At 33.6% G+C, this 21,117-nt stretch overlaps 1 protein-coding gene and 1 long non-coding RNA gene across 12 annotated transcripts; both read right to left on the reverse strand.

Moving 5' to 3' along the window:
• Positions 1–8,819: 8,819 nt before the first annotated feature.
• LOC110922105 lies at positions 8,820–13,128 on the reverse strand. 9 transcript variants are annotated; one of them, XR_004885455.1, is made up of 6 exons: positions 12,214–13,124; positions 11,327–11,358; positions 9,916–10,753; positions 9,700–9,845; positions 9,412–9,588; positions 8,820–8,984 (listed from the first exon to the last, which is right to left on the reverse strand). It is a non-coding gene; the product is annotated as an uncharacterized LOC110922105 (long non-coding RNA). The 9 variants fall into 9 exon arrangements; XR_004885457.1 differs by lacking the exon at positions 8,820–8,984 and having other exon boundaries at positions 9,236–9,588; positions 9,916–10,387; positions 10,485–10,753; positions 12,214–13,128; XR_004885454.1 differs by lacking the exon at positions 8,820–8,984 and having other exon boundaries at positions 9,236–9,588; positions 12,214–12,344; positions 12,497–13,127.
• Positions 13,129–17,250: 4,122 nt separating this feature from the next.
• On the reverse strand, positions 17,251–20,893 carry LOC110923344 (F-box/FBD/LRR-repeat protein At1g13570). Of its 3 annotated transcripts, none has more exons than XM_022167464.2 (6): positions 20,646–20,893; positions 19,181–19,748; positions 18,980–19,087; positions 17,975–18,130; positions 17,597–17,908; positions 17,251–17,516 (listed from the first exon to the last, which is right to left on the reverse strand). In XM_022167464.2, the coding sequence occupies exons 2-6, from the start codon at positions 19,715–19,717 to the stop codon at positions 17,448–17,450; spliced, it is 1,182 nt and encodes a 393-aa protein (XP_022023156.1). In that variant the 5' UTR covers positions 19,718–19,748; positions 20,646–20,893; the 3' UTR covers positions 17,251–17,447. The 3 variants fall into 3 exon arrangements, with proteins under 3 accessions (XP_022023156.1, XP_022023155.1, XP_035842312.1); XM_022167463.2 differs by having other exon boundaries at positions 20,690–20,892; XM_035986419.1 differs by lacking the exon at positions 20,646–20,893 and adding an exon at positions 20,542–20,608.
• Positions 20,894–21,117: the final 224 nt, after the last annotated feature.

Raw genomic sequence — 21,117 nt, forward strand, 5'->3', positions numbered from 1 at the left:
AAAAGATAAAGTTAATAAAGATATAAACTTTTACATCCTATTTTTTTTATAAAAACTGTTTTATAAAAATATGATTTTTAAATATTTATAAATATGAAATTTAACATTAGTTAAAGGTGTTTAAAACGTACCTACAAGTCACCTACTATTTTTTACTTTTTACTTTTTCAAAAACGAAAATTTTAAAATTAAAGTTTATTGGATGAGTATGATGTGGATATTTAAAAAAGTTATGGACTTTAAACAATAAAATTATAAACTTTATCATTTCACCAACAAAATAAACTTACTTTATAACGATAGCAACTTATTTTTTATTTTTTGTCATTTGTTTAGTATTTTTTATTAACAAACGAATCTTTACATGTTTAAAACAGTTTTTCTATACTTTATTTATTATTAATTTTTATAACAAAACAAAACTTTGATATTTAGTAGATAGAAGATAAACTATGTTCCAAAATTTTAGGAATTATTTAATACTAATTTACGGATTAGTAGATAGATAGTAAACTATATCCCAAAATTTTAGGAATTATTTAATACTAATTTACAATATTTAGTAGATAAATAGTAAACTATGTCCCAAAATTTTAGGAATTATAAGTCAACTAACAAAAAATAATTATTGCAGTTATTCTTGGATATTAATCTAATAATTTGCATTTTTTAATTAAAAAGTAATAAAGTAATAAACTTTAAAGCTAAACTAAAAAACTGAACTTACTATGATATAAAGTTAATAAAAAAATAATTATTTTATAACAAGTAATATAAATAAAATACTCCAGAAATTTACAATCTTTACTAGATAAATTCTAAACTGGGTTCCAAATTTTTAGGAATTATAAGTTCAACTATATTGTTATAGATAATATTAGTCAGTTCTAAAATAATTATTTACCAACTTGACTAGATACATAGTAGTAGATTGTGTTGTATATTTTTAGGGATTATTAGTTAAAAGTAGACTCATATAGATAAGATTAGTTAGAAACTAAAAATTTGAACTTAGTATGATATAAAGTTAATAAAGATATAAACTCTTATCATCCTATTTTTTATAAAAACAGTTTATGAAATCTTATAAAAATATAAATTTTTTATATTTGTAAAAACCCGAAATTTTTAGCAATTTAAGTTAAAGCTCTAAAACGTACTTACGAGTCAAATACTATTTTTTGTTTTTATAAAAACGAAAATTTTAAACTTAAAGTTTATTGGATGAGTACTATGTGGATATTTATAAAAAGTTATGAACTTTAAAGAATAAAATTATACTTTATAATTTAACCAATAAAATAAACAAACTTTACAATTATAACAACTTATCTTTTATTTTTTGTCTTTTGATTATTAATTTTTATACAAAAAAAAACAATATTTTTTGTCTTTTGGTTATTATTTTTTATAAAAGAACAAAACTTTTACATATGTGTAAACTTATGACATATATCCACCACAATAATGTTATCATAAATATTATACGAATAAGAAAACTAACAGAAACGAGTGTTGCAATGCAAAGTGTCGCCCTCGCCGCATCGCGCGGGCACCCTACTAGTATTATATATGTGGATGGTTCAAATGAAAATCACTTTTATCGCGAAAACTCGAAAACTAACTAAAAAACCTTAAAAAACACACAAATTTTTTTTTCAATTTTTTTATTAAAAATCGCAGGTTTTTTTTATAAAAAAAAATTTTTCAAAAAAATTTTTTTTTGTAGTGCACATGTGTAATAATTCACATGTGTAGTACACATACACATGTGTTGTGCACTACAAATTTTTTCTTTTTTTTTTTTGAAAAAAAGTTTTTTTTATATAATTTAAATAGCGAAAATTGGTATGCAAAAAACGGAAAAAAAATTTTGTATGTTTTTTAGGCTTTTTTAGTTAGTTTTCGAGTTTTCGCGATAACTAGTGTTTTTCATTTGAACCTTCCCCTTATATATATATAGGATAATGCTCTACAAGAAACCCTTTATTTTTAAAAAAAACTTTGCAAACTCAACATGTGGCCTAGATTGCTTCACATCAACATATGAATTTAAAGCTTTGAAAGGTAGGATTATCTTTTTACACTACCCAATTCAAAAAGATATCTTGACTTTTGTGTACTTTGATTTGACAACATTTATTTCTCACTTATCTTCCCAAACCTCTCTCTCTTCCTTAATCTGATTAGTTTCTCTCTCTCTCTCTCTCTCTTCATCAAATCTCTCTCTCATCGTACACCTCTCTCTTCCACCACACCACCATCACCACCACCATCATCACCACCGCACCTCCATCTGTATTGTACCTCCGGCACCACCGTAAACACCTCCAACCCTGTTGCACAACCCCCACCACCGTTGTACCTTTACCACCGTCGGCCGACCCCCGCTGCACAACCCCCACCACATACACCACTGCCCCTCCACCACCGCCATCCCCCAACCCCAACCCATATATTCAGTTCCTATATTCAGTTGTGGAACTGAATATATTTAACTCAAAACGGCACCAGATCTGAATGTTGCCATCATCAACTACTGCTCAAAGGTCACTGATGTCGACGAGCTCTTTAGATCGTATCAATCTGAACCCGACTGTTCTCCATCCAAAGATTATATTTGGGGAAATGATCTCCATCCGAATGTTGAACTCATATCAACTACAAAGGTTTAATTGTTTGTTTTTTTATTTAAAATTTGTTTGGATTAATTTTGGGTTTTTTTTTATGTGCGAGGGTAATATTTGTTAGATGATTGAAATTTTGAGCTTGGGGACTGTGTGGATGTTAATGTTCGTAATTAGACTGTTAATGTGTCTTATAGATTACAAGTTACAGTTTGTATAATTCCAACCGTTATTGTGAAACACGAACAACCGTTAATGTTCGTATAGATTACAAATTATAGACCGTCAATGTTTCGTATTTTAACGTGTAATCTTGTTGTTTTTAGTTATGTGTACTTTGTTAGTTGCTGAATTTTAGACATCTAATAATTGGCACATCTGTTTTTAGAAACGAAAAGCCAAGTTTGTCTTACAGCACAACCAACGTAACACGTGTTATAGTCTGAACTCCTGTTTCACAGCTAAACCATAGTAACATGTTATAGAGACATGTATTAGGGTATGACGATGTATTAGGGACATGTATTAGGGTATGACGAATTAATGCAGGTTTTTAGTTCTGTGTACTTTGTTAGTTGTTGTTTCAATTGTGTAAGATTAATTTGCAGGTTTTTATTTTTGTGTTAAAAAGCTGTACTTGGTTTGGTTGCTTGTTTGGGCTTTTGATCTGAATAGTAACTGTTTTTTGTTGGTTTGGTTGCTTTGTTTGGGGCTTTTTGATTTGAATAGTAACTGTTTTTGTGATGTTTTATGAGAAAAAAAATTTTCTGGCTATGAATGTGTTAATATTTATGTCTGGTTAACGACTTAATGGTTATCTTATCTTTTTGTTATTAGGACGGTGATGGATTCAAGGGAAATAAGATCCAATTCTCAGGACCATTGGTTTCGTCAAACGTGGATCATATGCTCAAGGATCATGACTATGTTTATGTTTATGTTATAGCACAACACAACTAACACGTGTTATAGGTTTGAACTTCTCGGACATGCATGTGTTACATGTGACATGAAACTCGTGTACAGCGTAACACGTGTAACTTGTGACATGAAAACACTTTTTTATAACTTCCCTGGCATACGCACACCCACATGTTTACAAACCGTTTCAAGACCGACCCAAACAATAAAGCAAGGGTAGCCGCTGAAAAGCTAAGGCAACAAAGGTAGCTGCTGAAAAACTAAGGCAGACTTTCAAAGGAAGCTCCACCATTTTCTTAGTGCTATGTATTTTCGTTTACTAGTAATATGTAATGTGAGACTCTTATTTTGTTTTGTCTAGTACATGATGTTAAAATGGTATGGACTTAACACATTCTGGAAGTCTTAACACACTTTATAAAAGAGGCTTAACACACGTTATATCAGGTATACTATGTTATTAAAAGTTACTATTGGAGTTTATGCATCCATTCTGGAAGTCTTAACACACGTTATAATAGAGGCTTAACACACGTTATACAATATTAACTTGTATGTTCCATATTAACTTGTATGTTCCATATACGGTGTTACAATATTAACTTGTATGTTCCATATTAACTTGTACACATATTAACTTGCAAACAACTTTCATATACATGAATACAAGTCGGGTTATAATGGATGCTTACATGTTATCATATGTATACAAGTGGGGTTACAACAAGATTACGATATTAACTAAGCTCACCATTAAACTCATCGCCCCCCGTCGACTGTTTTCACCCTTGTCACATGTTAAGCAATTACATGTTCCGAATAGACAAATTGTAACACATGTTAGATCAGTATATACACATCATGGTGTTTTGTAAACCCCTAGCTTATACATGAATATATGTCAGGTTACAAAAAGATTATAACAGAGGCTTAACACATGTTATACATTCCAAAATGTGCAAAACAAACACATGTTATAAACGAATGAAGAGTTCTTTCCCACGTTATATATCATTATAACAGGGGCTTAACACATGTTATACATGAAAATATGTCAGGTTACATCATGGTGTTCTGTTACAGCATGAACCACCAACACATGTTATAAACGGACGAAGACTTCTTTCCCAAAGGATGTGACTTTCATATACATGAATACAAGTCGGGTTACGGTGTTATAATACTAACTTGTATGTTCTAAGATTATACAAGTTAATAGTCTTTTGGAAACCACTAGCTTATACATGACACCATGTTGGGTTAAACCAATATTATAACAGAGGCTTAACACATGTTATCACAGGTATACGGTGTTACAATATTAAGTTGTATGTTCCATATTAACTTGTACACGTGTTACGATCAGTATATGCACATCATGGTGTTTTACAAACCACTTTTGATATACACGAATACAAGTCGGGTTATAATGGATGCTTACATGTTATCATATGTATACAAGTGGGGTTACAACAAGATTACGATATTAACTAAGCTCACCATTAAACTCATCGCCCCCGTCGACTGTTTTCACCCTTGTCACATGTTAATCAATTACATGTTCCGAACAGACACATTGTAACACATCTTAGATCAGTATATACACATCATGGTGTTTTGTAAACCACTAGCTTATACATGAATACATGTCAGGTTACAAAAAGATTATAACAGAGGCTTAACACATGTTATACATTCCAAAATGTGCAAAACATGTTAGAAACGAACGAAAACTTGTTACAGCATGAAAACTTCTTTATGGATCTGTTACAGCATGAACCACTAACACATGTTATAAACGAACGAAAACTTCTTTCCCAAAAGAGTTGACTTATTCAATGTCCCCGCATTAACGTCGCCTACATCCATCCAACTTGTCAATTGAATATCTTTATGGATCTGTTTCTGTAAATCAACACACGTTATATCATTCTAACAGGTGCTTCTTAACACATGTTATGGGTCTGTTTCTGTAAATCAAACAACTAATAAAAAAAACACTTACTGTTCAGATCAAAAGCCCAAACCAGCAACTAAACCAAAAAAAAAAAAAAAACAATTATTGTTAAGATCAAAATCCCCAAACAAGCAACCAAACCAACAAAAAATCCCGTTCAAAATCTCATCCTAAAGTTTTCGATTTATTTAAAATACATGAACATTAACCATTACTAGATCTTGATTGAAGACAGAGGAGAGGAGAGAGAGAGAGAGAACATTAACCATTACTAAATCTTGACTCCGACGATGTTCCGAACTCCGGCGCCACCAACCACCCACCCTCCACCACCTTCTACAACCACCCACTGTCGTCGCTATCAACTACCAACAACCCAGAATGAACCAGCCACCACCTTGCACCAACCACCATCGTGCCTCACTCATCGTGCATCTACCGCCTCCCCTTCCCAACCATATCGGTCAACAACACCACCGCCACAGCGCTGCTGCTGCCGTGGGTGGCTGGAAACCCACCAGTTTCTCTCTCTCTTTAACAAATACTCAACTAAAAATTACAAGGATGTAGGGAATTTCAAAGACAATCATGTACCGACCCAAATAAATCTGGAGTGAATCCCGAACTAAATTAGAACCGAACCTGAACATGAATCTGACCGAGTCGTCTGTATGTGTGTTCAAACTTCCTCTCTCTCTCACACTTGTATGTGTGTTCTTGGTGTTATAGATGAACATGATGAAGATTGTTGTCATCGTTCTCTCTCTAAAACAACATTCAGACCCTTCATTTGCTTCTAAAGATTGAGGAGAGAGAGAGCCGGAGAAGAAGCCCGGTGAGTTTCGCCGGAGGAGGTGGTTGCTGGTGGTGGTTGTTGTTTATTTCTCCTGATTTTGAAGAATGTTCATTCTTTGTCTTCAAGATTGGGCTGAAGAAATGGGAAAGAGGAAGAGGTAAGAGAAAGAGAAAGTGATATGATGATTTGATGGTTCTGGAAAGTCAAAAAGCCCCTTTTTCACTACCAAAAATGCCCCTCCCACTTGTGCTAATGTATTATAAGATTTCTTTTAAATCTAATTCTTACAAAAAAATAGGAGAGCCATTGATCAAGTAAGATGAGAGATAATCAATGGCTCACATTGGGTTTGCATAGTTTTTTTAAAAAAGATGAGGTTTCCTATAGAGCCCTTCCCTATATATATATATATATATATATATATATATATATATATATATATATATATGGAGGGGCTCATGCGAGAACCACCCTTATTGTGAGAACCGCGAGAACCAATGTGAACACAACCTAAAATAGCTAAAAAAACCTAACCCCCACCCCCCCTCAAAAAAAAAAAAAACCTAACCCCCCCCCCCCCCAAGCTAAATGCTAAAAACTAAAACCCCCAAAAAACCTAACCCCCCTCCCCCCTCAAGCTAAAATGCTAAAAACTAAACCCCCAAAAAACCTAAAAAAAATCTAAAAAAATAAAAAAAAAATCTAAATTTTTTTTCTTAATATTTTTTATGCTCAAATCGCTACTTTTAGTGGCCAAAAAAATTTTTTTTTTTAAATAAAAAATTTTTAATTTTTTTTTTTGCTTCGAAAAGTAGCGATTTTTATATAAAAAATATTAAAAAAAATTTGTGTGATTTTTAGCTATTTTTAGGCATTTTTGGTTGTGTTCACATTGGTTCTCGCAATAAGAGGTGGTTCTCGCATGATCTTCTCCCTACATATATATATATATATTAAAAAGAAACTTAGATGAATAATAAATAATTTTTTTAAGTATTTGTTTAAAATTTTTAATAATATTTTATTTTTGCTTCATTTTGGTTTGGTCCGGTTGAGTGTTCAGTTTAAAGTTATTTGAAATAAATGAGCACCAGCTCAACTCTATGAAACACCATTCAATTCAGTCCATGTTATGTGGGTGGAGTCATGGAGGAATATTATCATGGCAAGGGAATGCTTGCGTTTATGATGTCTGATAGAAGAATCAAACCAATAAGTGTACCAATTATTGCCCAATCATTTGACAAATGGTCTGTTTTCATCCAAAGAATTGGAATTACATGAGAACTATTGTTCTATGGAATTAGATCCAAATTCGTCAACTTCAAATTCCATTTCCAATCATGGGGCGAGATTTTGTTTTTAGTAGATTAGGGTTTTCTATTCAGAAGGAGAAGTGGATGGCAGCGCAGTTTGTTGCTCGTCTACCTACTATCCTTATGTAATTTGACCTGGTGATTGGAATGAAAAAATTGGATTCCTTAAAAAAATCATGGAAATCATTTGTGATTCTCTTTATATTCTTCTTATTGACCACCTAATATTTCACCATGATCATGCAAGTTCATATCCATGTGGCGTGGCATGGCAAGGAGTTTCATGAAGCGGCCTGAGGCAGTGTTTCCGAGGTGGCACAATACAACCGATAATTTTAGCTTCTTAGATCAGTAGTAGCACAATAGAACCTAATTTTTAATGTGGCAATCTATTTCAAGACACCTAATTGTGAACAATTAGCACTTGTTACTGTGTTTAATTAATCCCTATTGTAGTGTTATAAGTACAATACTTTTGTGTTTAACGGCTAACAAGTAGAAAATGTCATGTATAATTGATGTTTTAGACTTTTTTTTAATACTGGCCCCCTTGCATAAGTGAAGCTTTTGTTTTTCTAAATACTGGCCCCTTGCATAAGTGAAGCTTTCGCTTTGGCTTTTGGAATCTAAACGTTTTAGAGCACTCACTCTTTTAAAAACCAAGGATCTGAAAAGAAACGTGAAATGTTAAATGGTTAATATTGTAAAAAATCGAAAGTGGATAACATATTTATCATATAAAAAGATGGTATAAATTTCCATATAAAATGATCAAAACATGATGACATAGTATTCCACATCAAACTAAAAAATAAATCTACATGGTTACCACATATGCAATAATTGTGCTAGTAGCTAATGAATATCGTCGTTTAAAAAATAATTTAGATAAGTTTGGGGTTTTAATATACCAAAGATGGGTTGAGGATTTTTTTTCATGGTACTAACCCAATATTAAATGAAGGAGCTTTTGATATAGAGCTTTTAAAAGCTTCTAGCTTTATTAATCTTTTATGAAAAAACTCATATTCAATAAAAAACCTTGTTTGGTTGAAAGTGCTTAAAGCTTTTAGGTTAGGAGCTTGAAGCTTTTGGTTGAATGCTTCTACTAGTAGCATTTAGAATCATCTACAAACTTTTAGGAAAAAATGACTATTTTAACCTCTAAAGATAATAAAATTTTTAATGCACCAACTTTTTAATGTTCATTTTATACATTTTATTAAAAGCTTCAGGTATTCTGTCAAACACCTAAATATATCTAAAAAGCTACAGCCACCAGCTTTCAGCCACCAGCTACTTTTGCCAAACATACCCACAGTGTGAGAAATAAAACTGGCCGTTGTTTTGACTACGGAAATGTATACCTGCAAAACTTTTGGTGTAAGATCACAAAGGCGCTTAAATTGATAACCGATTAGCTTATGGAAATTAAAAGGGATGGCTTTGTTACAATTCATTCCATTCTTTCACATTCTTTTTAACGAATTGGAGTAATGTATGAACGTGTGTTTTTTTTTTACAATAATTAGACGAAATGTGTTGTTAACTGGTTGGGACTAGTAGGTAACCCGCGCGTTGCGGCGGGACTAAGAATTGAATCAAATTGTATCCTTGGTTTAAGACGTAAAATTCATCCCAAATTTTTTATTTAACTGATATATCAAATAAAGAATACAAGAATACTTGTGACGTGGATCGTTTTACACACGTTACAACGACAACTCAAAAACAAACTGAATGTTCGTAAAGTAAAAAAAAAAAAAAGAGAGAGAGAGAGAAATGATCACATACATTTATGGTAAATGATGATACTAAAGCAATAAACATGAGGGTGTGTCAGGATTATCTCCTTGTACTTGCTGGCTCGTGGATTATAACCGTCACTAACCCTGGGTTTAGTATACACTCCATTCCAGTTGGTGTTTGCCCATTCTACCCATTTGTTATTCAACAAGTCCCGTACGTCCTCTTTTATGATATTCACATGAAAGTCATTTAGTTAGACTTTTGACAAAAAATATATATATATATATATTTACAGTTTTACATATGCCAAAAGAAAAGTTTACTTCAACACACCTCAATGAAAGAAACATGCAATTGGAACTCTAGTTGATGCTGTAAAGTTTCAGTCTTGTTGAACAATGCATTCATTGCTTGAGGGATAAGCCATGTTTGGCAACCATCTTTGAATCCAGTACCCATGATATATGTCTTGCCCGAATCTGCCGATAACATTCAATATGTCAATTTCTAGCATTTGGACAACAGCAGTTCTGATTCAGACTCATATACCTGGCCATAGGCTAGAACGTTAGCATTGTATCCTTGGAACAGTCCATCAACAAGAGGGGAAACACACCCTTCCAACATGTCTAATGGTGAAGTGAATGAATGTGTACCAAGTTGCACCTGCAATACATCCAATGAGTAAGGTACACCAATATAATTGCCCATCCAATACAGAATCAACTTTAAGCAGAGAGCAGCGAGAATCAGATAAGCACTTATATATAGAAGATCTACATCACAAAACAAACAGATTCAAAATCAACTTCTTTTGATCCAAAATTTCAACATAAAAACACACGCATATATCGAACTAACCAACCGTTTTTTGCTTCTTCCTCAATTTTGGCGTATATTTTTTGAGTCTAATGTTTTGAATTGAGTTACCCACGATAAAACCAGTTTGGACTAACAGATGGAGTGGCGGCGGCGTAGCTCCTCGGCTTAGGCAACTTGATTGCGATCACCGGTGGTGTGACTCAAATTTCATGTTAACAAATATAATTTCAAGAACAGAAATATAAAAGTTATGTTTTGTGTACATATTATTGAAGTGGGTAATGAACTGCGATTACCGGTGGTGTGACTGCAAATGATGGGGCCACGACCGTTCCTGGTGTAATGGTGACCTGCAACCATGGGCGAAGGATAGTGGGGGCGGGAGGGGGCGGCCGACCCCCCGAACTTTTCGCTCAGTAGTGGAGAGTATGTAGTTTTCGTATAGAAATTTTTGGGTATATACGTTTTTGACCCCCCGTTTTATAGAAATTTTGGGGTATATTCGTTTTCGACCCCCCGGTCGGAAATCTCAAGCTTCGCCACTGCCTGCAACCTCTATGTTGGCCTGCCGGGATCATGAATGCAACATTACCAAATTACAATTTTATTCATCAACGGATTCAATATATGATAATAAACTTGATCAATATGTGAATTATAATGTAACAGTCTAGTCAGATTCCTTATAATGTTATATCAGCCTTTATTTGGTAATGAATCAGTATGCTTAATAAGGTATTTGAGCCCTTATAAACAGCAGTAGGCAACATGCATGTTTTAAGAAAAGTTGACATCCACTCGCAATGACAAACTTTATTTCGTTTGTGGCTTTGCATAGGTTGGGATTATAAAGTTTATGAACGTAACAGCAGCAGGACAAATCAACTGAAGCAAATAAAAAAAATCTGGAAATGTATTTCTAGTTTTGAAGCAGAGGCAACATTACTTTTGACTTCAGATTAAGCAGAACTAAAGTTTTAAGATTTAACGAGCAAGGCATGCAAACAAACACCGTCATTTATCTCAAACTATCTGGGGTACGTAAAAAAACAAACAAAAAAAAGTACACAATTTTAGTGTTAAAAACAACAGTGAGGTACGAGAATAATTTCCATAACTGAAAATATATAAAGCTCACCTTTCCAGCTGAGTTCGACCGCGTCTTTGCGCCTTTAATCCAAAGAAGATTAGAAGAAAAGAAAATATTAATTACGAGAGCAAATCAGAGAACGACAAATAGAATGATTGAAACCGTCTTATTTTCCTTTTCACTTTCTATGCATGTGTGAGAGGATGAAAAAAATTGTATAAAAGAGGGTTCAGTTTCCTTTTAACATAGAAATTTTACATAAAAGAGGGTTCAATTTCATAATAGTTAACTGTGAAATATGGGTGATGCATACAAACTCTTTTAACATAGTAATTTTACACACAAGAGGGTTCAATCTGATTTTGTGTGGCTCGAGATCAGCTCCGTAAAAATTTGAATCAAGCCAAGTTTAGTCCGAACTTTAAAAAACTACTTATGAGCCACGCTCGAGCTCTATATAAGTTATATGAGTAGAGCTCGCTCAACTGCTCTATACACGAATCCATACACTACATGATATAGTCATCCAGACATCATATGATAACAGTTCACAAAACACGGATCCTACTGAACATATGACTTCCATGAAAAGAGTGCTGAGATTCATCTTCTAATTGATCTACATTACTCCAGAATCAAATTTTCAACAACAAAAGTACCAATTCGATTTCTGAAACTAATTTACAAACAAATTAACCTAACCTGAACACCAAAACCTCCAAATTGCTCATAATAATCAAACCTGTAGCTCCGATTGGACGAAAACGAACAACAATTGAACAATGCACAAATAGAATCAACATAATCACCAAATTACGTCATACAAGTCAACATGATTTATCAAATAAAACAAATATTGAATAAGAAATAAAAAAAAAACAAGCAAATTAAGCTTGTAAGACAACAAAATCGAAGCACCTAGGATTACGGGTTACCTGTTTCTGAATTCTCGTAGGTGGATCTCAAATTTACTCTGTGGAACCGTATATAAATAAAGCATCTCTTCCCATTGCGTAGGTACTTCTTATCATGGGTCGGATGGTTAGATCAATTCAGCATACGCACACTGATCAATCAATTGTTAAAGAATAACTAAACAATCTCAAAGATACAAATGAAAATTATCAAAATTAGGGTTCAAGTTCTTCCAAAATCAACTTCCCAATCAGTCAATTTCACTAACAAATAAATTCAACATGTCTAAAGGACTGTGTGAACCTGATTAACGCCATGAATGAATTTCAAGCTTTTTTTCTCAGATTGAGATTTATGGACAGAAAGTAGCTTCGGTTATGTTGTAGCGATTGCAGGTTTTGGGATGGGGGATCTGGTTGCTAGGGTTTTGTGGAAAGTGGATCCCTATATCTCTCACTCCCGTTTACCTCTCTTTAATGGGAAGGCGGGAAGGGCAAACGGGAACGATTGTGATTCATCGGTCGGGGGATTGGGAACGTCGACCGGAAGATTAATGATATTAATGGCTAATTCATGAAGAGAGGGATTGTGTAATCGACTGTCTGTGATGTTGAAGGGAGAGGAGGGTAGAAAGGGAAAAGAATTGTCAAAAATTACGGTTTTTAACATGGCTTTTGATATCCTATCTTAAAATTTTAAAGAAAATTACATTGTTGTATATGGGAGATCTATCATATAGTAATATAGATATAGATTAGACGAAATGTGTTGTTAAATCTTGATGGGTGGACATTTATCACAAACTTGTTGACAGTCTCAATCTTGTGGAGTACGTCTTTCAAGAGGAAAACAATATCAGCCCGGATGCCAATCAGTTTGATACATCATTCAACTCTATTTTATATGATTTATCTCCGTATTCTTTGGGATAAGCGGAATTCAATCTCCCAAGAACACACAAACACACACAATGAACAATCAGAACTGCACAGTTGAAACGAACACAATGTATTTAATGTAGTTCAGTCTCAGTGAGAGACCTACATCAACGGGTTGCAACTACGGTTTATCTATGGAAATGTGCACCATAAAAGATTACGTAAAAGTACAAGTGGATTCAAAATAAAATGAAACGTAATCATAGCACATACTTTATAAAAAGACATGTAATGACAAAATACGTCAAAATACGACCCGTTAAGCATAAAACGACAAAATCTAAATGATTGAATTTTGATTTTAGCCCCTATATGCATCGTTTAGTTCAAAACTGGGTTGTATAATACCCTTATACGACTCGTATAGGGGTGTCGTATCTTGAAAAAGGTGGTATATCAACATAATACAAGACCCCTTATACGCCGCCCCAAACACACATAAAATCCAAAACCAGAACACACAAGCACACGCATATGGGTGAGATCAAAAGATTTTTTAAACGCTTTATTTCGGGAGTTTTTCACCGCAAAAGGTTTGTTATTTCATTCCCCATTCGTTAATATATCAGTTGTTTACATATTGAACTGTTAAATTAATTGATTTTGAGGTGTTTAGGACAGGTGTTTTTTGGGATTTTTTCCGAAACCCGTTAAAGTACTACGACTCGCATCGGCCTATACGAGCCATATAGCTCAAAAACTCATGTTTTCTTTGAATTTTAAGATCGTATACATATCATTTGGCCCTATACGATACGTATACGATCAAGTTTATTGACAATTAAATATTTCGCCTTAAAAAAGGTCTTAAGTGCATATTTACTCAACTAAAAATTTAAATTGCATATATCTCCTTACTTAACTAATAAATTTGCAAATTTACCCATTTTGATTTAATTTATTCAAAACAAATTATATAATGATAATTTTACCCTTATTTTTACTATAACTTTTAAAACTTACATATATTTATACATTTTTCGGCTAATTCTTTTATTCTTTTTACATTTCGCTAGTTAGAATTTTTTTTCCAATTTTACTAAGATATTTGTTTTGCTTTTTTCTTTCAATAATTAAAGGTATTTTAATGTATATATCTATAAATTAACCGAAAATCACAAACACCCTTGGATCTATACCTTAAACTACCTTTAATGAATAAAAGAAAAACGCAATTGTCGCTTTTTATTAAGAAAATCACAAACACCCTCTTGTATACGTTGTTATACATGAAAACACCCTTTTAAGGAAACCACAAAAAAACGAAATGGATAAATATGTAAATTTTTAAAGTTTTAGTAAAAATAAAAAGAATTGCAAAAAATAAAAAGAACTGTGAAAGATAAAAAGAATACGTTTAAAAGATCGAAAAAAACCTAACTAGCGAAAGATGGTTATTTCTTTTATTTGGGAGTGGATCAATGGGTAGGTGTGCTCCACTTCCATCACTCACTATACCCACTAATATTCCGTCACATGATCGAATTTGGTTTTCATCACTAGTGATGAATTTTAGTGGGAGTGCACATCACTAGTGTTAACATGTGTTATCTTGTTTAAACTTGAAACACCCCATCAGTAACCCATCTTAACAATGCGTGGTTACCACAACGCGTGATCACAAGGACCGACAGCAGTATTCCACATGTGGTCACCCACACACAACGCTCCATCACGAGGCACCTCTACTTCCCTTAAAGTTTGGGGACGATGTTTTACTTTTTTTTAGCAATGTAGCGGAAAGATGGTTTTTTCCTTTTAATTTGGGGTTACATTTAGGAGGAATTTAAGTTGTATTTCTAATGAATTTCAGTCGTATGTCAATTAGCGTCACTTTTATTGGAAAAAGTATTTGAGGGTATTTAAAAATTTGTAGTGTTTTATCTGAGGGTATCTGAGGGTATTTAAAAAAAATAAAAATAAAATAAAACAGTTATAGTTGCAATTTCCAGCTAACTTGTGGTTGGTATTTTTTTTATATGACAATTGACAAGAGATATGTATTTAATTTCTGTTTGTACCATACAATTTTCTACTTTCTTTTATCATTTAAATGTTAATTTTTTCTTGTGATATATGTAATTTTAAAAAATGCTAATTTTTTTCCTGTGTTATAAGTAATTTTAAAAAACACAATTGGTACCGTGATAGAACTGGGTAAAATTAAAACAGAACAGTATTTTCGGTTTTTGAAAAAAGAAAAACCGAACCATTGATTCAGTTTCAGTTTGATTTATCGGTTTTTTTTTCTCACCATAGGTTTTAATATTTCAATACCATCATTTTTATTCCCGTTTTTCACTATGATTTTTGTTTCAGAATCATTCGGTTAGGGTGTAAGGGGTGCTCACCTAATAGGTGAGTCCCCTCTCTTACGCCCGACCAACCAGCTATTGCCACGTCAAGTCCCCTCTAATACTCCCCTAACACCCCATTTTGATGGCGGCACTCCCCTCTTAGGGGAGTTGGTTTCTTTTTTTTTTTTTTTTTTTTTTTTTTTTTTTTTTTTGTAAAATGATGCATGTTTACAAATTAAAAAAATATTAATAAAAATAAAAATTAAATAAAAGACATTTCATTAAATTAAAAAAAAATACATTCAAACTTGTTTTTTTAAATAAAAGACATTTCATTAAAAATTAAATATATGTTGTTTAAAAAAGTTTTTTTTTTTTTAATAAAAATGACCGTTTTTCAACGGTCTGATTTCGAAAAATGTGCCAAACCAAGCGGTGAACCCATGCCTAATCCACTCCCCGATTCGGGTCCCCGCAACGTTGGCGGCGGTGTTCCCGATCGGTGGATGTGGTCACCGATGGGGTCCCCGCTGTACGCCCCGGACACCCTTATAAGATCAATCAAGAATGATATTTAAGGATTTTTAATATTTCAATTCCATCAAGAATGATATTTAAGAATTTTTACTATGATTTTTTTTTCAGCATCATTCTTGGCCTTTAGCTGTTTTTCAACTATGAGGGATAACAAGCACACCAAAAGGGTTGAAGGTGAACAACATCCGAGATTTCCAAACGTAAAGCGCCCAAATTTTTGCAAGAACCTGCTCTTCCTCCTCATCGGCTCCATACGCATCCGAAGTCTATCAAATTCGACGTTAAATCTAGCTTCCAAGAGGTACACTAGGACACGTTATGGTATTCAAGAAAAACATTATGACCATAGTTGACAGGTAAAAACTTGGAATATATATAACAATCTTATCATTTTACGCATATCTCAACGGTAAATTTACCTTCTTGCGCCTAGGGTAACCGAGCTGAGCTACTCGGCTCGGCTCGAAAAAAGCTTGAAACGAGCCGAGGTTCACTTATCAAGCTCGATCCGGCTAGCAAGCCTAAATGAGCCCAATATTTATATAATTTAAATTAATATATTAAAATATATATATTTATATAATGAATAATAATAACTACTCTTTATAAAATTATGAAAAATTAACTAGTATATATAAAATTATATAATATAATAACTATAATCAATAAAAATTAGTTAAAAAATATTAAATGAGCCAAGTTCGAGCTTGAAAAACTACCTATGAGCCGACATCGAGCTATAGAAACAAATTATATACCTTGAAAATTGTCAGGGATAACTCAAAGATCAAAGACTCGTCACTCGTTCCACAGTGCTCAATCAATCAGTTAATTTGTCCGGTTGTTCTCAACCCTCGAACTCAGAGATCTTGACCTTCAAACCCAGGTTACGGAGGAGATCTTGACGGTAGGGCTCACGGTGTTGATAATGGGAGCGGCCAAATGGGTTCTCATCGGACTCCTCCTGTTGCAACTCTTAAGTCTTTTCTCGTGGATCTCTCAGTTGGTGCTCATTGTGTCGCTCGGCATTTCTACAGGGTTGGTTTCGAGAGTTTTTTCCACGCCTAGTCATCAACTGAGCTCGGATACCAAATGATGCAAATGTAAGCAACTAATTTGGCACAACAAGAACTCATCGTTAACAAAGGAACAATCGAAATTTCCCCAAAGCAAAACCAAGTTTCTTTCATCCCGCAAACAATAATAAATATCCAGCAACCCAACTACTACTAGAGTACTAGATAGACGTAAAACAAGAAAATATCAAATTAAACAAGAGATCAAAAATACATAATAAAAGGAGCCAATTCCATAAACCAAGTTTCTTTCATCCCACAAACAATGATAAATATCCAGCAACCCAACTACTACTAGATAGACGTAAAATAAGAAAGGGGTAACTTTGTAGAATATCAAATTAAACAAGAGTTCAAAAATACATAATAAAAGGAGCTAATTCCATAAACCAAGGGACAGGGATTATCATGCACGTCTGACTGCATTCTGTGGCTGGATCACCCAGGTCTGCATATGGGTCGCCTTCGGGGGGACCTGCATGTGGATATCCGGCATCAGAAACTTTCATTACATAAACCAGATAAAATCAATACAACCCACAGTTAACTCATTACCTTTGGACACAAAGGCTGCTCTTTATTTATTATGATTTCTGCTTTAGCTGATGCACGCGGATACTGTATCAGTTCTTTCACGATCTTTAATTCGCCGTGAATATCAACTTGTTGGTGGATATGTATATCCACTTTCTTTAGCATAGGGGACTTGGCTAAAACAAGCTTCACAAAATCCATTCCTGTCTTCATGTTGGTGAAGCTTGTTATCTTTATCACGCGGAGATGATCCAAGATAACATACGAGTAGTCTTGCTGATCAATAAGGTTCATTGCTCCGTTTGACATAGCTACAGTTGGTTGATTTTCCATCTATTAACAAACAAAAAAAATTAATTATGTAAAAAGGTAAAATATACAATATGTACACTTTTTTACCTCCATTTCAATTATCTCTACATCACAACTAGTAACCAAAGACAGCGTAGAAAGTAAGTCGTCTTCTATGCCAAAACGTTGTCCACGTAAATCAAGACGTTTGAGGTGGACTAGCGAGGTTGGTAGCTTTTGTGGAATGAAACCTGTAGTAAAGCACTTTATCCAAAAATTAAAAAAAAAAAATCAGAAAACATACTTCAATCATTGTACGATTATGTTAACCGATTATAACTACTGGGCGGTTTGGCAACTTCTGAATAGTGTTAAACCAGTAAGAGGTCTGAACCATTAAGTGTTGAATCAGTAAGAGGTCTGAATCATTAAAAGCTAGTATAATGTTTAACCATTCAAAGGCAAATGTCTGATTAATATAGTTTAGAGGTCTTAATTAACCATTCCGACTCTAGTATAATACTTAACCATTTAGAGGCAAATATGCAAATGTCTAAACCATTCAGACATCTGTTCGTGAAACAAACAATCTGAACCATTAAGTGCTGAACCAGTAAGAGTCTAGACCATTAAAAGCCTCATTAATTAAGAGCTAAACAAACGGTCCCTATGTCTGGCTTAGCAATTTTGATTGTGTTTGACTTGACGATGACCGACCAATTATAACGATGTTTAACCATGTATGACCACTTATGGCTATATTTGGTAAACATAGCAATGATAGATCATGACAGACAAATGCTGATCGAGAAAAACAAAGAAAATGTAGTTATAAAAATCAGTTAACAATGTAAGTAAAAAATAGAACATAAATAAAAAAATCATAAAACTAATTTAAAATCACAATCTAGTATATTTTTTCTGTGTATTTATTCACAATTATATATAAAGACGAAGAAATCATATAATTTATTTTCATTAATTTTATTCACGACGGTCACTAAAAATAATAAAAATTTATTTTATTGATTTTATTCTGTTTCCATTGCAAATTATGATATAGACTTAAATTCGAAGCTAATTATACAATAATCTCGGAATAATATGTATCACCTTAACGGGGTACGAACTCATACACATATGTGTAAGCAAAGGTAAATACTCGAACAACTCAAGAAAGTTAGAATCCCAACATCCCAAGAGATGTTTTTCATCGCCAATCTGCAGAAAATCCAGATATAAAAGTTACAATTTTGATCCAATTTTTATTTCAAATATTGTTGTTTTCGTTATAACTTCCAAAAATGATCATACCAGACTGAAGTCCTTAAGTAGCGGGCAATTGGAGATCAACGGTAGAAAAACTTCCGCGGTTATGATGACATGGTGAAAGGAAAACTTTACGAGCCTATTAAACCCCGTAAAGGTTACTGGAGGTCGAAATACACAGTTGAAGAGGTTTAAGACCGTCAATTCTTGCAACTTGAAAAAAGCGGACAGGAGCTTATGCGCCTCGCCTGTCTGGAACCGAAGAGTAAATTCCTTCAAGGTAGCATCCCTTGATAGGTTCTGATCGATCTCCCAACAGCTCGTTAGTGGTAACGCAAGGGAGAATGCAAGTATCGGACCTTGGTGTAGCAACAAGATCGAGAAAATAACGTGAAAGAGTTTGACTGCTAAGGTTTGATGATCAAACCGGAGCTTGGGAATATTTCGACAATGATATCTCCAATTGTGAGATAGAGTACTTGTTCTGAATGCGTCTCGTAATGGCATACGAGTAAGAATTGTGTGTATTATATTTGGAGGAAAGCTGCTGATCCTATCCAAAGGTAATCCTTGAGCTTCCATTTTAGAATTGTTGCTTTCACACCAGAAAATGCTGCAGAGTTTTAGTGACACCAATACCCTTGTTAGATTGGAACTATCAGATGTTTCTAATATACACCAATGTTGGGTCGGCTCAACCGTTTTTGTGGCCTAAAGCAAATTAAAAACTCGAAGCCTTTTTCCACAAAAAAAAAAAACTTTATTTGAGAAAAACCGTCCTTTACCGGGCTTGGGACCGGCAAATAAACTAGAAGGTTTATTGTTCAAGAAGTTAATTTAATTTTTTTTTTTGGATTTTTATATATATTTTTTGTATGTGTAAATATGTGTAAAGATAAGTTCATCCCAGCCCAAATATCATAGATAAATTTTTAGTAGTTTTAACCATTTGAGTTCAAAATCAAAATATTTAACGCCCTGAGTCCCTAGACGCTTTTTTTATAACCATTTGAGTCCCTTCGAGTCCAAATTTTAACCTTTTGAGTCCACTTTTTTTAACAAAAACGTTATAAAATGAACAAAATTGGAGTCATAAGGTTATAAATTGAACGGTTAGGGACTCAGAGCGCGTTAAACTTTTTTATTTTGAACTTAAATGATTAAAACCACTAAAATACAGTTACTCAAAAAGTAATTTACTCTAAGTAGAATAAAGTTTATAAAACATTAATGACTCTATGATTCATGAAGTATAACTATACTCAAATCACAAAGCAACTATATATATAATTATATTCACACTAAGTTTCAAACTACTACACAAGTACTCGTTCCTATTACATGTAAGAACTCATCTTCTTGTTAATAAAATGTAATTAGTTATGCCCAAGATCTAATAATCTTACATGTCATTTAAGGCCGTTGAGTGAAATTTGAAGTGATTGAAGTAAGAAAAGTAGTTTTCAACTTTGCAACAGTGGGGAATTTAAACCAATACTGAAACAATTACCTCAAGATCAAGCACGCAAACAGGTAAAACTTAAGAAAGTTTACCTATAGGGTTGTTCTTTGGCTGCTTGAAGAGTTGTACTGCTGGTCACAAAGTTTTGAAATGAAGTGGGAGCGTATGGTATGGGTATATGGGTGGTGGTGTCATTTCATGTACTGCAGGTCTTTGGTCAAAAAGTTATGAAATGAAGCGCGGGAGTGCAATGGGTGTCATTTCATTCCTGTTCGTCTTCTTGGGGTCTTTGTATTTTGTGTTTGGAATTCAGTTTGAAAACGAATATATTAAGCACCTCCGGCGTTGTTGCAGGGGCCAGCATTAATGGCACACTACTGTTAGCGATCACTGATACTGAAGTTTTCGGTGTTAATGCGAAGAAATTATAGTGAAACGTAAAACATAGAATAAAATAACTAAGTTGATCTAGGACTACCCGTGTCTATTTTTTCCCGTTTGACAGGTTTATCGTAATCTA

This window comes from Helianthus annuus, chromosome 17 (assembly GCF_002127325.2).
Source record: "Helianthus annuus cultivar XRQ/B chromosome 17, HanXRQr2.0-SUNRISE, whole genome shotgun sequence".
Classification (NCBI taxonomy): Eukaryota; Viridiplantae; Streptophyta; class Magnoliopsida; order Asterales; family Asteraceae; genus Helianthus; species Helianthus annuus.

What these genes read in the sequence shown, in the direction of transcription:
- LOC110923344 (XM_022167464.2), bottom strand. Translation starts at nt 19,717, where the DNA reads ATGGAAGCTCAAGGATTACCTTTGGATAGGATCAGCAGCTTTCCTCCA. An exon ending in TACTTAAGGACTTCAGTCTG is followed by an intron (nt 19,088 to 19,180) that starts GTATGATCATTT and finishes GATTTTCTGCAG; the next exon opens with ATTGGCGATGAAAAACATCT. An exon ending in TGAGTTCGTACCCCGTTAAG is followed by an intron (nt 18,131 to 18,979) that starts GTGATACATATT and finishes TTTTGGATAAAG; the next exon opens with TGCTTTACTACAGGTTTCAT.